Source organism: Bos indicus, chromosome X (genome assembly GCF_029378745.1).
Source record: "Bos indicus isolate NIAB-ARS_2022 breed Sahiwal x Tharparkar chromosome X, NIAB-ARS_B.indTharparkar_mat_pri_1.0, whole genome shotgun sequence".
Lineage (NCBI taxonomy): Eukaryota > Metazoa > Chordata > Mammalia > Artiodactyla > Bovidae > Bos > Bos indicus.
The window spans coordinates 61,451,988-61,473,989 of NC_091789.1; the positions used below are offsets into that span (position 1 = coordinate 61,451,988).

Consider the following 22,002-nt stretch of genomic DNA (forward strand, 5'->3'; position numbering starts at 1 on the left):
TTATGATAATCATTGTAGTGTATACTTGTAGGCAATAAAGTTATTGTTACCTCCAATATTTCTCCAAGTCAGTGTCATCCTTGCCACTAATAATAATATTCTGATTTTGGATTTGTGAGGCTTACTTGTGTTTTTCAGTTTTGCTTGGGGCAACCTTACAGTGATAGGACCAACATGGAGTTAGCTTGCATGGCATATTGCTTGTTAAAGCAGGCTACATTCATGTGCCTATTATGGTAATTTGATTGTTTTTTGCTAGCATGTCTTGAGCAACAAACAGACTACTAGTCAAAGTTTTAATAAGACCAGATATATCTACAATGAGTATAGTATGCTATGTGATTAAAGGGATCTTTTTCTTTTTTTGTTAAAGCAACACCTTAGCAGATCTCATGATTAGTTGCATTTGAGTCCCCTCCAATTATGTAAGCAACAAAAAAATTTTAAAAACATTATGTGCACCTGCAGATTAAATGGAATCTTATATTTCTAACTATGTAACTGGGCTTCCCTTGTGGATCAGCTGGTAAAGAGTCTGCCTGCAATGCGGGAGATCTGGGTTCGATCCCTGGGTTGAGAAGATCCCCTAGAGAAGGGAAAGGCTACCCACTCCAGAATACTGGCCTGAAAAAAGCATTATGTGTACCTGCAGATTAAATGGGTTCTTATATTTCTAACTATGTAACTAATTGAATGAACCCTAGAGATGGAGTCAAAATATATGGATTCTTTTGCTCTCTGTTTTCTAAACTCGATGTATAGGCCACTTCCTTTCTGTTTGGGCTTATTTTTTCCATGTATAAAAAGTGGTGGAGAAAGGGATATTGGACAATAAGTGAAAGGTACATAGCTGTATCATTTACTCTTTTAAGCCTCTGACGAGGATGTTTCTAGAAGTACTACAGCACATGGGTATTTGAAAGGAGGTTGCAATGGGGTTCTTCTACAGCCATTTTAGCCTTTGTTTTCTAAACCAAATGTCCATATTAGTACTTTACAATAGGGAGTGAGAAAGACTGGATGCCTAGAGAACATAATGACCTGCAATTGCTAAAACTATTGCTATGATTATACTCTTGGTGATATTAATGGCATTCTTTCTAACCATCTTTTCCTCTTTACAAAAATAATTTGAAATAGTTTACAATAAAAGAAAAAAGCAATGGGGCAGTTAAAATATGAATCTATATAATACATGGGCAGGAAATTGGGGCAGATCATTAACTATTAAATGTGATGATAGCCAGGAATCTGTGATATGATTCTCTCAAAATGGATTTGTCAGAAGAAAATGACTAAAGTAGAAGATTTTTTTCCTTTATTTCTGATTGGGATTCATGAGTGGAGATAAAAGTATCTTAAAAAGTTGAATTGATATGGATAGTTGATATAAGGTAATTGAAAAGTGAAGGCTAATGAATTTTTGACAATCTGGCATGTTTCAAAATGACTTGCAGAAATTTTTTCAGTAAGTCGTTGTTTGTTGGTATAATGATGCTTTTTTTTTGTTCCTCCATGCTTTTTATTTTTAACTCCTTCTAGGGAGAACGTGGATTTCCAGGCAGTCCCGGTTTTCCTGGTTTACAGGGTCCTCCAGTAAGTTATAAAATTCGAAATTATAATGAACACAGGAATTAACATAAGCAGAAGTGTACAAAGTGAGCTCAGTGCATTTGTATGGAACAAAATAGTACTTTTCAAAGTAATAAAGTAAAAGGATTTTTTAAAAATAGAAGTTAGTAGTGCATAGAGCTTTCTGCTGGGTAAAAGCAAAGATTCTGTAGTGCATATTTAATATAAATGTCATCTCTAAGTATCTTAAGATACCTTTTCCTCAGAATGATCTTATAGCAATCTATTCAATTTTGCTTGCTCCTTCTCCTCTCATTCATATAATTCCTTTTCTTTTTAATAATAGGGACCTCCTGGGATCCCAGGTATGAAGGTAAGTATCTCATGTTGGAAAGGTAAGCATTTTAAAGTATTTGGAAAGCCTGCATCTTCAGTCAGATAATGTGTCTGACTTCTGTGTTAAAACGGATGCTTCTAGAAGTTGCACAGGTGCACATTTATGAGCTCTCCTTAAGTATTCTCCTTTGTTCTTGTAGCTTTAAGTACCTTTTATGGGCTGGTATGCTTGCAAATGTGTATATCAGCCTCACAGTTCTTTTTGATACCTTCCTTATTACATTTTGATTCAGTTGACCACCTGCTCCCTCTGGAAATATTCTTTCCCTCTGGCTTCTGCAAGGGAATATTCTGGGAATATTCTTTCCCTTTTCCTAATCTTTCTTCTGCATCTCCAGTCGTTCTGCAGTCTTCTGTGCAAGCTCATGTTGTTCTATCTAGCAGGCATCAAGACACAGTCCTGATCCCTTCTTCCCTTCTATGCCTAGCAATATCATTATTGCTCATGGTATTGATTGCTGTCTAGTTATGGAACACCTACATTCCTGTCTCTAAAACAGAATTTTCTTCTGAGTTATATGCATGCATTAAACTGCTTCCCTGACATCCCTCTGACTTATCTCCCAGACATTCAAATTAATGTCCTCAGAGTTAACCCAGACCCCCAAATAAACCTTTGCCTCCTTCTGTTGTCCTCATCTCTAAAATTTGCATCACTATATACCATGTACACTTTTACATGTACCAAAACCTGAGAGTTAGTATTTGCATTTTCTATTCCTTCACACATCTCCTCATTGCATACTATCTCTAAATACTGTTAATTTTGCCTGTAAGTATATATATTAAAGTTCATCTACTTTTTCTTCATTTCCACTGCCAGCACACTAACCATAATGCCTCATCTGGATTAGTGTAGTAGCCTCTTAACTAGTTTCTTTTTCGTCCCCCTCACCTCCCAGCATGATTTATTCTATACAAAGCAGCCAAGAATGATCTTTTAAAAATATGAATCAGTAATTTAAATGTCTCCTTATAAACCTTCAAGGGTTTCTGCATCCAAGATAAATCCACATTTTTTTCTATGGCCTGTAAGATCTGCGTATTCTGGTCCTTGCCCCACATTTCCAGCCTCATCCCTAAGCTGCTTTTCCTTGGGCTCCCTGATCACACCAGTCTGCACTAAGTTATTTGAATGTGCCAGATTCTTCCCTTTCTGGGTCCTTTGTTCATGCTGCTTACATTGCCTAATGCTCTTCCCCCATCTTCACCTGGCTGACTCACGATCCTTTAGATTTCAGCCTGAATGTTGCCTTTATAGATTGCCCTTCTTTACTGCCCAAACAAATTTTCTCCACTATTTCTTTTTTTTAAATTGAAATATATTTGATATATAACATTGTGTAAATTTAAGGTGTACATGTTAATTATATATTGTAATATGATCTCCATTATAACGATAGTTAGCCCCTCTAGGACATCACATAATTATCATTTCTGTGATTGTTCTCCACCATTTCTTTATCATGTACCATGTAGTTTTCCTTTATAGTCCTAAACAGAAAATTTTATCATCTTATTTGTTTACATGTTATGATATGAATTTCTCCAGTATATTACTAGCACAGTGAGAACAGGTGTCTTGTTTTATCTTCTTTGCTACAAAGCATCCAAAGCCTAACACAATTCTTGGCAAATATTAATATTTAATGTTTTTCATGAATGAGTAACCAAAGGTATGACAGGTTCTTAACAAATTGAGTGGACTTCCATGTACTCTACCCACTTCCTCATTTTCCTTTGAAGAGTAAATGTATTCATTTAACCACTGAGGTCGCCTAAATCTTTGAGGACACTTATGTGACAAATTGAACGCCTAGTTCATTTTTTGTATTCTGGCCAGCTTTGCTGTATCATAACTATTACTTACAATTGCCACTTATGGTTTCTTTCAGGGAGAACCGGGTAGTATAATTATGTCATCCCTGCCAGGACCAAAGGGTAATCCAGGCTATCCAGGTCCTCCTGGAATTCAAGTAAGCATCTGCTGACTTTCTACTTGGCCCTATTGATTAAATCAGGTCACAGCATCAGTTTTTTTAATCCTCAGCCTTTAGTATTCTCTATTTTCATTATAGAAATTAGCATCTAAGGTTTGATAGATATGGCAGGTATGTTGTATGTGAAAATAAAAGCAGTCTTGACCAGGGAGCTTTTTAAGAAGTGTGGCTTGTTCTTTTACCTTTCAAATCCAGTTTCCATGGAAATTTTTGTTTCAGAGTTTTGCAGTGGAAACAGCCTTCTATATAGTCTTATTTCTGTGCTGTGGGAATCAATAGGGTAGTAGGAGTAAATGGTCTGATAAAAATTTCAGGTTTCCCATTCAAGGTATTTGAAGAATTCATTTATAACATTATTAGTTATGCATAATGTATGAACATATTTTGAAGGCTGAAAGAATAAAATATATGTATCATGAACATCAAGTGTAATCTTTAGAAAAATTATCATGTCAGCCTACACATAACATACACAGAGATGACAACTTTTGGGGATTTATTGATTAGGGAATTAATTTTTTTAAGGTTTATATTTCATGACGATTGCTGTCTTTACCAAAAATAAAAATCAATTCTTTCTAATATTTGATCACTAAGATACAATGTCAGGGACTTTTTTCATTAATCATCTAAATACATACTTGATATCACCCATCCATATGTTCTTAAGTATGTATTACCAATCTTTTCTAAATTTTACTGTATTATATTTGAAAATATAGCAGAATACATGCAAAGTATATGTAGGTTATAAAGCAAAATGACCAAATGAGCACTCATGAACACAATGCAGTATTTAAGAACTAGAACATTGTAATTTTCAATCAACCTTTCTTGGCAGTCACATCCTTCTGCATTCTCCCAAGATGTAGCTACCATCCTGGGTTTTCCATTTCTTCTTAAAAATAGTTTTATTACCTGCACATATATCATTTAGTATTTAGTTTTTAGAGTAATATGAAATGTGTGTGTAGTTTTCTGCAACTTTTTCTATTTGATATGTTAAGATTCACCCATATTATTGTATATGACCATAGTTCATTCAGTTTCACTTCCATGTTACACTCCATTGTTTGATATACTAGATTTTGTTTCTCTAATCTCCTGTTGTTGGATTTTGGGGTTGTTTTGAGATTTTTTAAATTACAAAATAATCCATAATTTATATCTAGATATAAAATTGCTAGATTTCAAGGCAGTCAAATTTTCAACTTATTAAGATGCCTAATTTTGCTCCACAACCATTACATCATTCCTTTATCTTTTGTCCCAGTTTTTCTGACTTCCCTCTTTGTGTTTAATTTTATGTATTTTTATTTTAAAATTAGGGAAGCCACCTTGAATCTAGTAGGCTTTCCCTTCCCATTTGTAGCATAAAAGCTTCACTAAATGCCCATCTTTATTGCTTCATATTTTAAAACTTCCGTACTATACATTTGTCCCATATTTATTGTATACCACTGTAAAACAAGTTCTCTAAAAACTGCATTCATTCTGTTTAGTTGAATTTCTTTATAGTCATTCAGTCCTTTTGTTCTTCTACATTTTAAAATTCTGCTTATAGTACTTCAGAATTATAGAATTGTAGAACAGAATTCTGGCAACTAAACTTAAATTTCATCCATTTAGTTCTTTATACAAGTTTTTTCTTATCCTTTCCTTTACTTTCTTTATAACAGGGCCCAGCTGGTCCCCCTGGTATACCAGGGCCAATTGGTCCCCCAGGACCACCAGGTTTGATGGTGAGCTTGCTTCTGTAATTTCATTTCTCCTCCTTTTCTTTCATTTTAAAAATATTAATATTATTTGTATTACTTGAAAGTATAATGAATTTGATCTATAGTTTTCTTAAATTTTCTTATATAGAGATTCTATAGTGTTATGGTGAATAATATATATGCTAAATAATAGCTCCATTTTATAGATGGAAAGAATGAGGTACACAAAAGGAAAGATTTCAAATAAAGTATCTTGGTGGTTAACTCTTGATGTGTCAGGTTTGAAGTCACTTCTGGGGCCATCTTATGAAGACTTCTAAGGCAATTCTTAAGTCACTTGATGAAACGTGTTTCTTCAAGATGCAGTTTTCTGTTAAAAAGGAATAAAAATAGATATTCATACACAAAAAAGTATCGGCTCTCATTTCTTAAGGACCTGTGACAGAACGGTAGGATTGGTGAGGGTAGTGAATCACTGTGAAATGGGATAAGGATTTTTATTCCCCAGGAAAGAAGCAAAAACTTACAAAGACCCTGAATGTGCAACCAGTTCTCTTACTTTACTACCTGTATCGTCACTTATATTTCTACTCTAATAAATTGTAAGTACTTTTACCCCTGAAATACTTAAATTTCATTTAAGTCATATTTTAAACTTAGAACTTTACTGTTGCCCTGTTAAAAGGGCAAGAAAATTGTACTTCAAAGTAATTTCTCATATGCCACTCTATCTCTCATCTATCATATATTTAAAGGACAGTTTTCATTATACCTTTATAGATTATACATTTTTCCTTGTGACCATTGGTCCTCTATTCATGAATGAAAGGAATAATGAAATAATGTTTGATAAATACTAGAAGATCTACCAGGAAAAGTTTGTGATTTCTGCTTTTTTAGGAATCTTTAGGAGAGGATTAGAAAACCTCTTTGTTTAATTTGTTTTAGTTGTAAATATCTTGCAAAACATGAGACTCTGGAGCATGGCACTTTTTCCGAACTCTTACAACTTTGGCCTACCCTAGGTGTATTGTTACACCTTGAATTTCCTTAATTCTTGTGACCACATAATACATTCACTCTGTTCTTAATGTCCCTGCAATTAACCTTGATTCAAAGGATGAAGCCAAGTCTTAGAAATGCTACCAAGGTATAATATGTAAATAAACAGATCAGTTGACATCAGGAGGTGATCTCTCTGGACAGACAAATGCCAATTTAACTTTTCAAACCTTAAAACATTCTCAAATATACAAAATCATATAAAATCAAATTGCACTAAAAAAGTAAACACGTACCTTTTAGAAATGGACAGTTAATTGTCTAATGGTACCTAAGTTCAACCCATAATTCTGATATGATAAGTTTGATATTTGTTGGGATTAATTTTTGTATTGATTTTTGGCATGAGTGCTACCCCATGGCCTCTACCCATCCTTGCACTTCTTCCCTCACCCATCTGTAGCCTGTCAAGAGAAGTCACCACTATTATCTAGTTTCTCTAAATCAATTTAAATATGTGTCTCTGATGAGAAAACAATGAGAAAAAAAACTCAGGAAATATTATTTTAAAGGACTTTTTTCAGTCCTTCTATGAAACCAACTTATTTTTAATATACTCATTAATATAGCTCTTTTTTCCTTTTTCTGTGTCTTTCACTCTTAGGGCCCTCCTGGCCCACCAGGACTTCCAGGACCAAAGGTAATTTTCTTTCTTCTTTTAGCATCTTTTATTTGGTGTGGATTTTTTTTGTTGTTGTTGTTATTGTCAATGAGGTTTTTAGTTTAATTTGTTTATTTTTTAATTGGAGGAAAATTGCTTTACAATGTTGTGTTGGTTTCTGCCATAGTCAACGAGGTTTTAAATTCAAATCTCTCTCTTCAGGGGAATATGGGCTTAAATTTCCAGGGACCCAAGGGTGAGAAGGTGAGTAGAGAAAAAAGTTGATTATTCAACCCTCAGTTTTTTTCTTTCACAGTTATTTGAACTTGTCTTTTTGCTTCTTGCAACTAAATTAGCTTGCATGTTATATTATATTATTGTCTGTTTAAACTATGAAATATTACTTACTTATTTTATCTTGCAAACAGGGTGAGCAAGGTCTTCAGGGCCCCCCTGGGCCACCTGGGCAGATCAGTGAACAAAAAAGACCAATCGATGTAGAGTTTCAGAAAGGAGATCAGGTGAGTATGTAGGGAGGAAATCAATGAATATCTTGCTATGAAAGTGGCATTCCATTAAAATGCAGTACAAGCTGGAATAAGGTTATTTGTGATAGTCTTTTTGAAATAACAAGGGTTAGAGATAATTAAAATTTTAAAATATCTTGACTGAGATATACTCTATATACTATAAAATTCACCCATTTCAAGTGTACAATTACATTTATTTAATATATTCACAAGATAGTCAAACAATCACTGCAGTCTGATTTTAGAACATTTTCATGAGCCCCCTGAACAAAACCCCACACCTATTAGTTATCACTTAATATTTTTCCCTACACTTTCAAGCCCTGAAAGTTTAATTAAATGAAACCACTAATTTAATTCTTGGCTCCAAAGATTTGCCTATTTTTGGACATTTTATATAAATGGAATCATATAATATATGATATTCTCTGGTTTATTTTTTTATTATAATCTTTTAAAGTTCATCTGTGTTGTAGTGTGTATTAGTATTTTGTTCCTTTTTATGGCTGAGTTAATAGTCCTTTGCATGTATATTCCCCATTTTGTTTGTTAATTCATTAGTTGATGGACACTTGACTTTTTTCCCATTTTTGGCTATTATAAATAATGCCTTTGTGTACAAAATTAAGTCATTGTAAGATTGTCACTGTTTTACATGACCATGTTCTCTATAATTCACTGATATTCAGGGAGAAAGATGGTATTACTGATAAATTTTCTCTTCGGCAGCACATATACTAAAATTGGAATGATACAGAGAAGATTAGCATGGCCCCTACTCAAGGATGTCATGCAAATTTGTGAAGTGTTCCATATTTGCGGTGGGGGTGGGGCTCCCCAGGTGGCACTAGTGGTAAAAAACTTGCCTGCTAATATAGGAGGTTAAGGGATCCTGGCTTGATCCCTGGGTCGGGAAGATTCCCTTGGCAACCCACTCCAGTGTTCATATCTGGAGAATCCCAGTGACAGAGGAGCCTGGCAGGCTACAGTCCATGGGGTCACAAAGAGTTGGACATGACTGATGCGACTTAGCATACATGCACTAGAGTAGATGAGGGGATCAAATTATATTATACAAAATATTTTATAAGAATAAAAAAATCATTAGTACTTTAATTTGAAGTGCTTTCTTGCTCTTTACCTCAAAACTTGGCTTGTACATACACTAAAAATTAACTGAAATAAGCAAAGATGGCCCTAGATTTTTTTGCGTAGTAGATTTCAACTTTGAATTTGAAACATCTTTGGTTATAGTACATGAGTCTGTAGTTCAGCTAGTTAAAATTGTTCCTAACAGTACTAACAGTTTTAATATTGCTTTCCTTTTCCCTACCACTGCATAGGGACTTCCTGGTGACCGAGGGCCTCCTGGACCCCCAGGGATACGTGGTCCTCCAGTAAGTAACCTAAAATTCTTTAGCAAAATTTAATGTAAATTGATAATCTTGCATAGTACTGCATGAACCAATGTAAAATTACTTTTGTGTGTATAGGGTCCTCCAGGTGGTGTGAAAGGTGAGAAGGGTGAGCAAGGAGAGCCTGGCAAAAGAGTAAGTGTTATGGCTTCTAATAAACCTTACAAAAATTTTTAAACATGTCTTTGAGCACGTACTCATGCACTGTGCATGTGTGTAATTTTATTTTTTCCTCTTAAATCCTGCCTTGATTCCCTCAAAATGGCATGAATGACATATTTATTTATTTATTATAACATTAAAGTCCAGAAAGTCTACTGAAGAGAGTCCCAGGCTGGAAGAAAGCTTGTTATATCCTTTAACCTTATATTTCTAAATAACTAATTTATATTATTACATTTCCTTGAATCCTAAATAGGGTAAACCAGGCAAAGATGGAGAGAATGGCCAACCAGGAATTCCAGTAAGTATTTAAAACCCACCCTCCCCTCCGAATAGCAACATTTGTACATGTTGGTAAAGAAGCAGGATGGCAAAGAGGCTTGGGTTTGAAAATAGTTTAAATGAATAGAAACTATCCTTTCCATCTCTTTTAAATATGAATTTAAAGAGTCTCTGCTTTTCAAGATAGATTTTTAAGTCAGATTTATTGAGATATAATTTGTATACAGTAAAATGAACCATTTTGGTGCACAGTTCTGTGTGTTTTGACAAACACATAAGTTGTGTAACAATCTCCATAATAAAAAACAGTTACATCTCTCTCAAAAGTTCTCTCATGATCTTTCATAGTTATTCCCTCCCCTCCCCTCACCCAGTGTCTATTGAAACAACTGATCTGTTCTCCATCTCTGTAATGTCGCTTACTCCAGAGTGTCATAAAAATGGAGTCATAGCGTATACAGCTTTTTGAATCAGAATTCTTTCACATAGTATAACACACTGTATTGTATATCAGTAGTTCATTCACTTTTAATTGCTGACCGGTATATGACTATGTGGAGTACCAAGGTTTATACATTTACTCATTGAAGGGTATTTTGGTTGTTTCTGGTTTTTTACCATCATGAATAAACTGCTAAAAACCTTCACATACTCTGTTTGGTGTGAACGTAAGTTTTCTTTTTCCAGTTAAAGTTTTGACATATAATTCTAATTACTACTAAAAAAGAGGCAAGTAAAAATATGAAAGTCCAGGAACATTATTTCAGGCAGCCTTAGTATCAGGAGTATCCACCATAGATGTTAAAAGATGTTTTCAAGGACAGATAGAAAATTTGATGAAATTTGGAGACTACTCTGCAGGAAAGGGAGCATTCTTAATAAGACTGGAAGTTGTAAAGTAATATTCAATAGAATCAGATAAATTGATTTCTAAATAATTTTGCTAAACAGGCAGTCCTCAACTTACAAACTGTAGCTTCACCAATGGCTTAAACATATAACATGGCATAAGTGAAAGTGAAAGTTACTCAGTCGTGTCCAACTCTTTGCAACCCCATGGACTATACTGTCCGTGGAATTCTCGGGGCCAGAATACTGGAGTGGGTAACCTTTCCCTTCTCCAGAGTGGGGGTTCCAATTCAGGACCTCAGTTCCTGTCTTCTTTTGAAACAATGATTTATGCAGTCATGATGTTCAACAATTGCCTCTGTTTTTGACAGATATCCCTAGGGAAAAGGCTTTTCTCTCTTTGCACTGGGAGAAGTAAAATTAGGTCAGGTAATGGGATCTTTCTGGGAACCACCAGAAATGACAATTCTGTGGGGATGGGGCTTTGAAGAAGCTTCAGCCTGGTTCTTTCCCTTCCGGTTGCTGCTATGCTGCTGGTCTTTACCTTGATTGTGAGCTGTTGGTTTTCAAGGCTGCTGTAAAACTGAGGAAGGGTGATGAGAACAGAGCCACAAACCACTTTGTTCTAACAAAGATTCAGTCTTTTTTTCCCCCAAAAAATACATTTCCTGGATTGCTGCAAACCCTTGCTTAATTTCTAGAGTTCTAAAAAGATTGACCATTTTTGTCAATGTCTTTGGTGCTTTTATGGAGGAGAGGGATTTTGGAGGTTCTTATTCCACCATTTTTGCTGATGTTGCTGTCTTCTATGTTTTTAAAGGGTTTGCCTGGTGATCCTGGTTACCCTGGTGAACCAGGAAGAGATGGAGAAAAGGTAAGAATTTTAGAACGCCTAGGGAACTGCTTTTATTCTGATTAGCACAATTCTTTTCATCCCAGTTATAAATAAAAAATTTCTAAGTGACTAGATTTTGTATTCAAACTACACCTTCTTTATCCATCTTTTGATAGTATTCCCTTTTCTCTTATACCAATTCCCTAAATTTTATTCACTATCCTGAATCACAGTCCATCTGATAGAAACACATGGAGAATTGTTTAACTTTAGCATTTCCATTGTTAAAAGCTGATGCCTTTACTTTGAGCATGTATTGGCAAAACTTTTGTTCTCCAGAAGGAGGAATCAGCACTATTTTAGTGAGGCCCTCATACTAAAAAAGGCTTATAGCTGTGAATTTAGAATGTTGGCACTAAACATTTCCATTCTCTAGGCAATTATTGTCTGGAAGCCGGTGGCTAATTCCTTGTTGTTGTTTTTTGTTATTGTTGTTGTTGGCTGTTGTTTTTTCATTTGGCCATGCAGCCTGACTGAAGTTATTTATTTAGTTCCCTATTTTAAAAGTGACTTTGAAAAAAATGTATGAAGCCCACAATTTCCATATTTATAGCAGATCACAAAACATCCATTTTTCCAATCTCTGGTCTTTAATTGCTTTCTATGAAAAGCTTTGTTTTTCAGGGACAGGAACGTGTGAGAAACTTGAATGTACCCAGAGGGCACATGTTTTATGATGATTTTATCTCTAAACTAGATCCAAGTTCTAGACTGGCTTAAGAGGCACAACTAGAATAAAGGAAGATAATAAATAGTCAAAGAATAAAATTTTGTTTTTCTAGTTGTATGTGAAGTTATAGGACAGAGTATCTCCTTAAACTAAAAGAAGCTTATAGATAGATGAAAGGTTTCTATGAATAAGTCTAGAATGAGAGTAGAGATGTGAGAGGTACACCTATTCTTGGATCTTGGCCAGTGGAGTAACAGTTGAATACTGTGATCTTCACCTGTTGTATCTACTGGTTAAGGGTAATAGTTTTGTCTGAATTTGTCTTTCAGTACAGTCTAAGAGCAAAGTCACAAACCAATTATGATTTATTAGCTATTCCTGGTGATAGTTAACTCCATCAGCTTTAAAATATCTGTTACTAATGGAAATGACACTAAATTTATGCCCCTGACAAGTTTTTTGAAAAAAACATGGCTAAATGTAAGAAAAGGGTAAAGATTTTAGCTGATTCTAGTAATACCAATTTTTAAATTCAGTGTCTTCTCTATGTTACAGCTAGAAATACTTTAGAAGTCTGGTCTATATATAAGGCAAAGAAGTTAATTGATTTGGTCAGCATCATATAGCTTGTAAATCTGACATAACAGCACAGGCTTTCCTAGGCTTAGCTAAGTAGTGTTTTATTAACTCATTTTGTATTTCTCTTTGACATTTTTTATTATGGATTTCTGGGTCTTTATGAAACTTAATTATCAGTTATATTTTTGAGGAAATTGATGTTTTCATGTGATTTTTACTAATCTATTGTATAATTGTATTGAACAGGGTCAAAAAGGTGACACTGGCCTACCTGGGCCTCCTGGACTTGTAAGTTTTTTTTCTCTCAGTTTTTATTTATTAAATTTATTAGTGCATTTTAAATTTTGTGTCTTAATTATATACTCCATACCTTTTCCTCATAGAACACAAAATTCCAAGTCTTTATCAACTCCTCCTGTCTTAAAAGTCTTTACATCTAAAACTTCAGTGAGGTTGACCTCAAAGTCTTTGTATTGGTCTGCCTGTGTATTATTTCTCCATAATAAAGCTCCAAAATTATGGTATTAGGTTTTTTTGCATAATGATTGCCAAATCATTTCTCAAGTAACCAGCAGGTGGTGCAAGTGTTGCTTACAAAGATGCAAAAAATGAAACTTGCGGAACTAGGGATTGGTCCTTTCCCCTGCAGGGCTCAGAAGAAAGATGGATTTGGTCTTAATAGCTTTTCTCAATTTGTAATTGTCTGATTCACACCTCTTTCTTCCTGGAGTGTGTGCTTTTAGGGGCTCTTCATAACAAATGCAGGAAACTATTCTATGAAAGAATACTTGAGGGGTTTACAACTTTTCTGTCATATTTGTATTTACCATGAAATTCTAGTCACATATGTTTTCATTCTTATTAAGAATAAAATATCTCTGTTGCAGTTGACATATTGGTTTTCCTTTCATTGAAATTTGCTAAGACTCCTGGCTTTAGACTTCACTAAAGTTGCAAAGGGGCAAGTGCCATAAACCCTATATGATAAGACATTTGAATAATGTTTATTTAATTATTTTTGTCCATAGTGGGTCTCAGATATTGATACTTGGTACTTTATCAAATCCAATGATGAGGGTGTGTTATATTTAAAGAAGATATTAAGATAATTTTTATTTGCTTTCATTTTAAAATCAGAATTTTACTTTTCTAACAAATATTTTTTCTAAAAAATGAGATGATACAATTTTGATGAGCTTGAGAAGAAATAGAAATTTTGAGAGTGTGTCCTGTTCAATAGCTCACTTCCCCTTTGAACTACTATCCCAATTCTAGGTCCGACAAATGGCCATTTGTCTGAATATTTCTTGTATCCAAAAGAGCCAGGATGAATATTGCCAGTAGGTGATAATTTCTGTCTCAGACTGATAGTTGCTTAAAAGTAAAGCTTACTTTACCTTTATAACTCTATGAAGTTAACCTCTTTATATTATATTATTTAATATAAAATTCTTTAGGCATGAGGTTCTAAGAAGATAGAAAGGGAATTATTAGCTAGTTGATTTTAATTAATAAAGCCCTCCTGGAAGAATGACTTTTCTTTTTCTTTTTAAGAAGAAGAAAAAAAAAATATGAGTTGACAAAGAGAAAGATTATGGGAAGGCATCCTTAGAATGGCATATTTAAAGGAAAAAGCAGGAATGTGCAAGATGCATGAAGTGGTTACAATCAGACTTCGCTCTCCTAAAAAGTCATTGCTAGAACTAACAGGACATGAAACAGATGAGAGAGGTATTGGGAGTGAGAAGTATGTTTAGAGTCCAGGCTATAAAGTGACATAATATATAGTGAGAAGTAATGAACAATTATGAGTGCTCTAACAGGAAGCGTAACACAGAAAAATTGCTTTTTGAGGAAGTATATCCTAGTAGTAGATTTGGATTTAAAGGGAAAAGCTCAGAGTTGTTTCTGTTAGTCCAAGTGTGAGGTAAGGATAGAAGGTGTCACAGAAAAGAAGGGGACAAATTGGAGAGACTATTTTAACAAAGAATTATAGGGCTTAGGTGATTGGAATGAATTGAATGTAAATGATAAGAGACATCAAACATAATTCTAACTCTGTAAGCCTGGGGCTCAAGTGGATGGTAATATTGATACTGACATTGAACATTTTCTAATCTGTTGAAGTGTGCTGCTCACAATCTATGTAAGGTAGTCTTGATGATTTTGCATCTGAACACTTTGTGAAAACGATGCATTGTAATCATATGGACCTACCAGGTTATTTTCAGAAAAACAAGTCTCTTCCTCTTTGAATTCCTTTATTTTTTCTTTCATAATAAAGGTAATACCTAGGCCTGGGACTGGTGTAACTGTAGGAGAAAAAGGAAACATTGGGTTACCTGGCTTGCCTGGAGATAAAGGAGATCGAGGATTTCCTGGAATACAAGGTCCACCCGGCCTTCCTGGACCTCCAGGTAAATGAGACTGTACTGTACTTAATACACTTGTGTTTATAGTATCTTTACTAATCCATGTATATAATATTATCATACTAGTTCCAGGGTGAGCATGGCACTAGAAGACATAAGTATTTTTTAATTGATAGGAACGCCTCAGCTCTTAACTATAACCTTTCCAAGTTCCTCATGTATACTTAAAAAAAAATCAGAATTACTTGAATAGTGTTGTCTTACAATAAAAAATATCATTTCTATCTTTTGTTATTAATAAATTACACCAAACATTACTGTGAGCCAAATATTAATCATTGTACCTTTCATGCTGTTATGGTAGGAAACATTGTACTAATGATGCCTAGTTATGTAAGATTTACTGTATTTTTATGTAGTAAACAGCACTATCCACTTAGAATGCCAGAAACATCTACCTAGAAATCCCCATGGCGATTTTGCTGTGCAGTAAAATCTTGGAGCTCAGTACCAATTTTATATCACTTCCTTACTGAAGATACACAGTACAGTAGAGCACTTCTAATTTGGCTGCTAATTGAGCAGTGCCCTTGTTTAGCATGTTTATTTGGATGTTCTCTGAAATGAGGTGATAGTATGCCTCTCATGTAAAATTTGAAAAAAAATCTGGTACAGTATCTGTCACACATAAGTATTTAATAAATTATGGTTACTTTTCCATAAAAAATATTTGCCTAATGAAATGTTAACATGATAAGATGAGTGCTGCTCAGTGTTTCTGCCAAGAAGAAAGAGAATAAGTTGTGGGTCCCATTTTGTTCAAAGTGTATATAAAGTATATGCACTTTATATACTTTATATACTATATATACACTTTATATACTTTATATAAAGTATACCCTTTGGATTTCTATCTTCAGGGTAGTGGACTAAAGATATAACTGTGTCTGGCAAATTCAGATAAGGAATTCTCCAGGGATATAGCAAAAAATTTAAAGTGTTGGATAGTATGAAATAAAATGTAAGACACACAAAGGATAAACCTAGATGTCCCAAAATCCAACATGAAGGAGTTCAAAAAGAGAATAGGACAAGAAGCAATATTCGAAAAATTAATGGTTAAAACTTCTAGCTATTTAAAAAAGGCATATTTCCCTGTAAAAAGGCTTATGAATTACAAAGCAAAAGTAATAATACAAAATTAATACAGAATACATACCTAAACACATTGTAAGGACATTTTAGAATTTAAGGATAAAAAGAAGTTCTTAAAAACTGTCTGTGACCCAAAGCAGATCACTTACGAATCAGTGAGAGTCAGATGAAGATAATGGGGCAAATTTTCAAAATAAAAAGGAAAAATAACTATGAATTTGAGATCCTATATTACATCAAACTGTCATCCTAAGGTGAAGATGAGGACCTCCAGATCTCTGAAATAGTTACTGGAGCTTTTACTCCAAGAAGAAAGAAATGAATTCAGGATGAAGTTGGGAGTAGGGGTGGGTAACACAGAAGAAACAATGGTTAAGAAAGATGTTAATAAAGCATTTTAAGTCTAAATAAGTATTGATCATAAAAAATAACAAATATTTTAAGTAACAATATGGAAGTATAATTGTACATACTACTAACATAGAATGTAGAGATACAGAGAGAATGGGGAAGTGAATTATATGGTTTATTGTCTTGTTAGAGGGAGAGAATATAAATACTACTAACTATATAAGGTTTTCAAAAAATACATATTTTAGTTCCTAGGTTAAACATTTTAATAGTAACCACTAGAAAATAATTAAAATAATATATATTACTTACTTGTTGAAGAAAGAAGATGACCAAAATCTTGACCTATGTAATACAAGTTAGGTTTGGGACAAAACAGACACAGATAAACCTGGATAAATAAAAAAACATAAACTGACAAGAAGTTAAAAACAAATCAGTAACTTCAATAAATGTGAAAGGACTAAACACTGATTAATAAACAAAACCTAAAATAAAATTGGAATAAAATCTATATGCTGTGCACAGTAGAGACATCTAAAGTAAAAGAATGTAGAAAATATGAAATTTAAGCAATGAGAGAATGTTAAGCAAATGCTACCCAAAAAAAGCTGGTTTAGCAATTCTAATATAGTATGAAATAGAATTAAATGCAAAAATGCATTACAAAGAGATATTTCATATGGATAAATAGACAAATTATACCACAACTATATAAAAGTCATGACATTTACTCATCTAAAATTATAGCTTTGAATATGTGAAGTGAAAACTGATAAACAACAAGGGATAAATTGGAAATTCCCCAGTATATCAAGGAAGTAAAATATAAATATGGATATAAATGATTTGAGTAACACAATCAAGCTGTATTTTTGAGAGAGAGAGAAAAATTTTGTGCAGCAGAGAATGTACATTCATTTCAAACACACATGAAGCATTTGTGATGTGTAGCTTTGAAATTGTGTAGTCAAGAAATTGACTCTATTAGACCAGAAAAAATCTTTTAAAAGTGTATGCAGGATACTGTACACAGAAAACCCTAAAGATATTATCAGAAAATTGCTAGAGCTAATCAGTGAATTTAGCAAAGTTGCAGAATACAAATCAATACACAGAACTCACTTGCATTTCTATATACTAACAATGAAAAATCAGAAAGAGCAGTTAAGGAATCAATCCCATTCACCATTACAACAAAAAGAATTAAATATATAGGAATAAACTTACCTAAGGAGACAGAAGAACTGTACACAGAAAATTATAAGACACTAATGAAAGAAGTCAAAGGTGACATAAACAGATGGAGGGATATTCCATGTTCCTGGGTAGGAAGAATCAATATTGTGAAAATGACCACAGTACCAAAAGCGATCCCTATCAAATTACCAATGGCATTTTTCACAGAACTAGAACAAAAAATTTCACAATTCATATGGAAACACAAAAGACCCCAAATAGCCAAAGCAATCTTGAGAAAGAAGAATGCAGCTAGAGGAATCAAGCTTCTTGACTTCAGGTTATATTTTTAGATGAGTAAGTTTCATGACTTTTATATCATTGTGGTATAATTTGTCTATTTATCCATATGAAATATCTGTTTTTAATGAATTTTTGCATTTAATTCTATTTCATACTGTATTAGAATTGCTAAACCAGCTTTCTTTTTGGTAGCATTTCCTGCCCTGGAGGAGGAACCCACTCCAGTATTCTTGCCTGGAGAATCCCACGGACAGAGGAGCCTGGTGGGCTACAGTCCATGGGGTCACAAAGAGTCGGACACGACTAAAGTGACTTAGCACACAACATAGCCTGCACACAAAGCTACAGTCATCAAGACAGTATGGTACTAGCACAAAAACAGAAATATAGACCAATGGAACAAGATAGAAAGCCCAGAAATAAACCCATGCACCTATGGGTACCTTATTTTTGACAAAGGAGGCAAGAATATACAATGGGGCAAAGACACCTTCTTCAATAAATGGTGCTGGGAAAACTGGACAGCTACGTGCAAAAGAATGAAATTAGAACACTTCCTAATACAATACACAAAGATAAACTCAACATGGATTAAAGACATAAATGTAAGACCAGAAACTATAAAACTCTTAGAGGAAAACATAGGCAGAACACTCGATGACATAAATCAAAGCAAGATCCTCTATGACCCACCTCCTAGAGTAATGGAAATAAAAACAAAAGTAAACAAGTGGGACCTGATTAAACTTAAGAGCTTTTGCACAGCAAAGGAAACTATAAGCAAGGTGAAAAGAAAACCCTCAGAATGGGAGAAAATAATAGCAAATGAAACAACTGACAAAGAACTCATTTCCAAAATATACAAGCAGCCCATACAACTCAATGCCAGAAAAACAAACAACCCAATCTAAAAGTGTGGAAAAGACCTAAAGAGACATTTCTCCAAAGATGACATACAGATGGCTAACAAACACATGAAAAGATGCTCAGCATCACTCATTATTAGAGAAATGCAAATCAAAACCACAATGAGATATCACCTCACACAGGTCAGAATAGCCATCATCAAAAAGTCTACAAATAATAAATGCTGGAGAGGGTGTGGAGAAAAGGGAACCCTTTTGCACTGTTGGTGGGAATGTAAATTGATACAGCCACTATGAAAGATGGTATGGAGATTCCTTAAAAAACTAGGAATAAAACCACCATATGTCCCAGCAATTCCACTCCTGGGCGTATACCCTGAGGAACCCCAAATTGAAAGAGACACATGTATCCCATTGCTCATTGCAGCACTATTTACAGTAGCTAGAACATGGAAGCTTCCCTGGTGGCTCAGAGGTTAAAGCGTCTGCCTGCAATGCGAGAGACCTGGGTTCAATCCCTGGGTCAGGAAGATCCCCTGGAGAAGGAAATGGCAACCCACTCCAGTATTCTTGCCTGGAGAATCCCATGGACGGAGGAGCCTGGTGGGCTACAGTCCACGGGGTCGCAAAGAGTCGGACACAAGTGAGCGACTTCACTTTCACTTTCAGAACATGGAAGCAACCTAGATGTTCATCGACAGGTGAATGGATAAAGAAGTTGTGGTACATATACATAAGGGAATATTACTCATCCATAAAAAGGAATGCATTTGAGTCAGTTCTAATGAGGTAGATGAACCTAGAACCTATTATACAGAGTGAAGTGTCAGAAAAAGAAAGATGAATACTATTTTCTAACACACATATATGGAATCTAGTAAAATGGTACTGAAGAATTTATTTACAGGGCAGCAATGGAGAAACAGACATAGAGAATAGACTTATGGACATGGGGAGAGGGGAGGAGAGAGTAAGATGTATGGAAAGAGTAACATGGAAACTTACATTACTATATGTAAAATAGATAGCCAACGGGAACTTGCTGTATGGCTCAGGAAACTCAAACAGGGGCTCTGAATCAACCTAGAGGGGTGGGATGGGGAGGGAGATGGGAGGGAGTTTCAAAAGGGAGGTGATATATGTATACCTATGGCTGATTCATGTTGAGGTTTGACAGAAAACAGCAAAATTCTGTAAAGCAAGTATCCTTCAATAAAAAATTAATTAAAAAAAAAGTATATGCAGGCCATACCCTGTGACCACAGTAAAATGAAGTTAGAAATTAACAACAAAAACCACCAAATATTTTTATATTAAAGTACACATTTGTAAATAGCTCTATAGGTAAAGAAGATACAGAAATGGAGATGCTGCTGCTGCTGCTAAGTCACTTCAGTCGTGTCTGACTCTGTGTGACCCCAGAGATGGCAGCCCACCAGGCTCCCCCGTCCCTGGGATTCTCCAGGCAAAAGAACACTGGAGTGGGTTGCCATTTCCTTCTCCAGTGCATGAAAGTGAAAAGTGAAAGTGAAGTCGCTCAGTTATGTCAGACTCTTAGCGACTGCATGGATTGCAGCCTACCAGGCTTCTCCGTCCATGGGATTTTCCAGGCAAGAGTACTGGAGTGGGGTGCCATTGCCTTCTCCAGAAATGGAGATGATGAACTACTAAATGCTAAACAATTTCATATCAAAATTCATTAAATATAGCCAAAAGTCTTACACTTAATTGATCACAAAATTAGAGATCCTAAACTTAAATGAGCTAAGTTGTAAAAATAGTAAGAAATAAAACAAGCACATGCCATTTGAAGCAACATGGATGGACCTAGATATTGTCATACTAAGTGAAGTCAGAGAAAGATATCATGTGATGCTGCTTATATCTGGAATCTAAAAAAAAAGGTACAAATGAACTTATCTACAAACAGAAATAGAAGAACACATGTAGAAAGCAAACATATGGATATGGGGGGGGCGGGATTGGAAGATTGGGATTGACATAGCACACTACTGTATATGGACAGAGGAGCCTGGCAGGCTACAGTCCATGGCATCTCAAAAAGCTGGTCACAACAGAGACGTAGCACATGCATGCATGCACACACACGTATAAAAATAGATAACTAGTAAGAACCTACTGTATAGCACAGGGAACTCTACTCATATGGAAAAATAATCTAAAAAAGAGTGGATATATGTTTATGTATAACTGACTTACTTTGCTGTATACCAGAAACTAACACAACATTGTAAGTCAACTATATGCCAATAAAATTTTTAGAACAGAAGCATAAACAAAATAGATGGAAAACTTGATAAAGGTAAAAATAAAGTAAAATCAAGATAAAGGCAGGAAAAGACTCAAAATCAGTAAAGAAAAAAAGATACCATAAAATACAATTCAAATTCTTGAATTATAAGAAAGCTATAAAATTGTCAATATTTTTGAAATTCTATATGAAATATATATTCTTCATGAAACAGAAAACATAATTTAATAAAAATTTTCCTGAGAAAGTAGGACACCTAAGTAGATCAATTGCCATAGAAGATTTTGGAAGGTTAAAGGTCTCCCTGAAAAATATTAGTTTTGTGGGTTGGTTTTATGAATGAATTTTACCAAGTTCCTGAGCAGGCAATTCTCATAGTTTAAAAACTGTTCCAGAACACTTTTTTAAAAAGGAAATTCAATTTAACAATTGATACCAAACTATGAATGTTTGGTATGATACCAACTTATGAATGTAGGAGTAACAATCTTAAATATTATCAATTCAGAAGTATATTAAATAATGTATTTGTAACTGAATAGTATTTGCACTAAGATTACATGGATGGTTCAACATTACTTTAATTGACTACATTGACATATTGAAAAAGAATAGGACAATAGATAAAAAGAAAACAGTCAAAATTTAATACCTATTTATTTTTAAAAGGAAAAAAATTCTTTTTTTTATAATTTTTTTTTTTTACCTTACAATATTGTATTGGTTTTGCCATACATCAACATGCATCCTAAGATTGGAAGGGAACTATCTCA

At 34.4% G+C, this 22,002-nt stretch overlaps 1 protein-coding gene and 1 non-coding gene across 2 annotated transcripts in view; both read left to right on the plus strand.

The window, feature by feature from the left end:
• The window catches only part of COL4A5 (collagen type IV alpha 5 chain), a 252,629-nt gene that overhangs the window by 146,407 nt on the left and 84,220 nt on the right, over window positions 1-22,002 (plus strand). Inside the window, exons 7-19 of the mRNA XM_019956152.2 lie at window positions 1,543-1,596; window positions 1,919-1,945; window positions 3,864-3,944; window positions 5,648-5,710; window positions 7,353-7,388; window positions 7,572-7,613; window positions 7,778-7,870; window positions 9,223-9,276; window positions 9,373-9,429; window positions 9,713-9,757; window positions 11,408-11,461; window positions 12,978-13,019; window positions 15,016-15,148. Coding sequence (XP_019811711.2) covers window positions 1,543-1,596; window positions 1,919-1,945; window positions 3,864-3,944; window positions 5,648-5,710; window positions 7,353-7,388; window positions 7,572-7,613; window positions 7,778-7,870; window positions 9,223-9,276; window positions 9,373-9,429; window positions 9,713-9,757; window positions 11,408-11,461; window positions 12,978-13,019; window positions 15,016-15,148 — 781 coding nt within the window. The remainder of the gene's footprint in view (window positions 1-1,542; window positions 1,597-1,918; window positions 1,946-3,863; window positions 3,945-5,647; window positions 5,711-7,352; window positions 7,389-7,571; window positions 7,614-7,777; window positions 7,871-9,222; window positions 9,277-9,372; window positions 9,430-9,712; window positions 9,758-11,407; window positions 11,462-12,977; window positions 13,020-15,015; window positions 15,149-22,002) is intronic.
• On the plus strand, window positions 8,595-8,699 carry LOC139181861 (U6 spliceosomal RNA). The gene has a single exon (XR_011565589.1). It is a non-coding gene; the product is annotated as a U6 spliceosomal RNA (small nuclear RNA).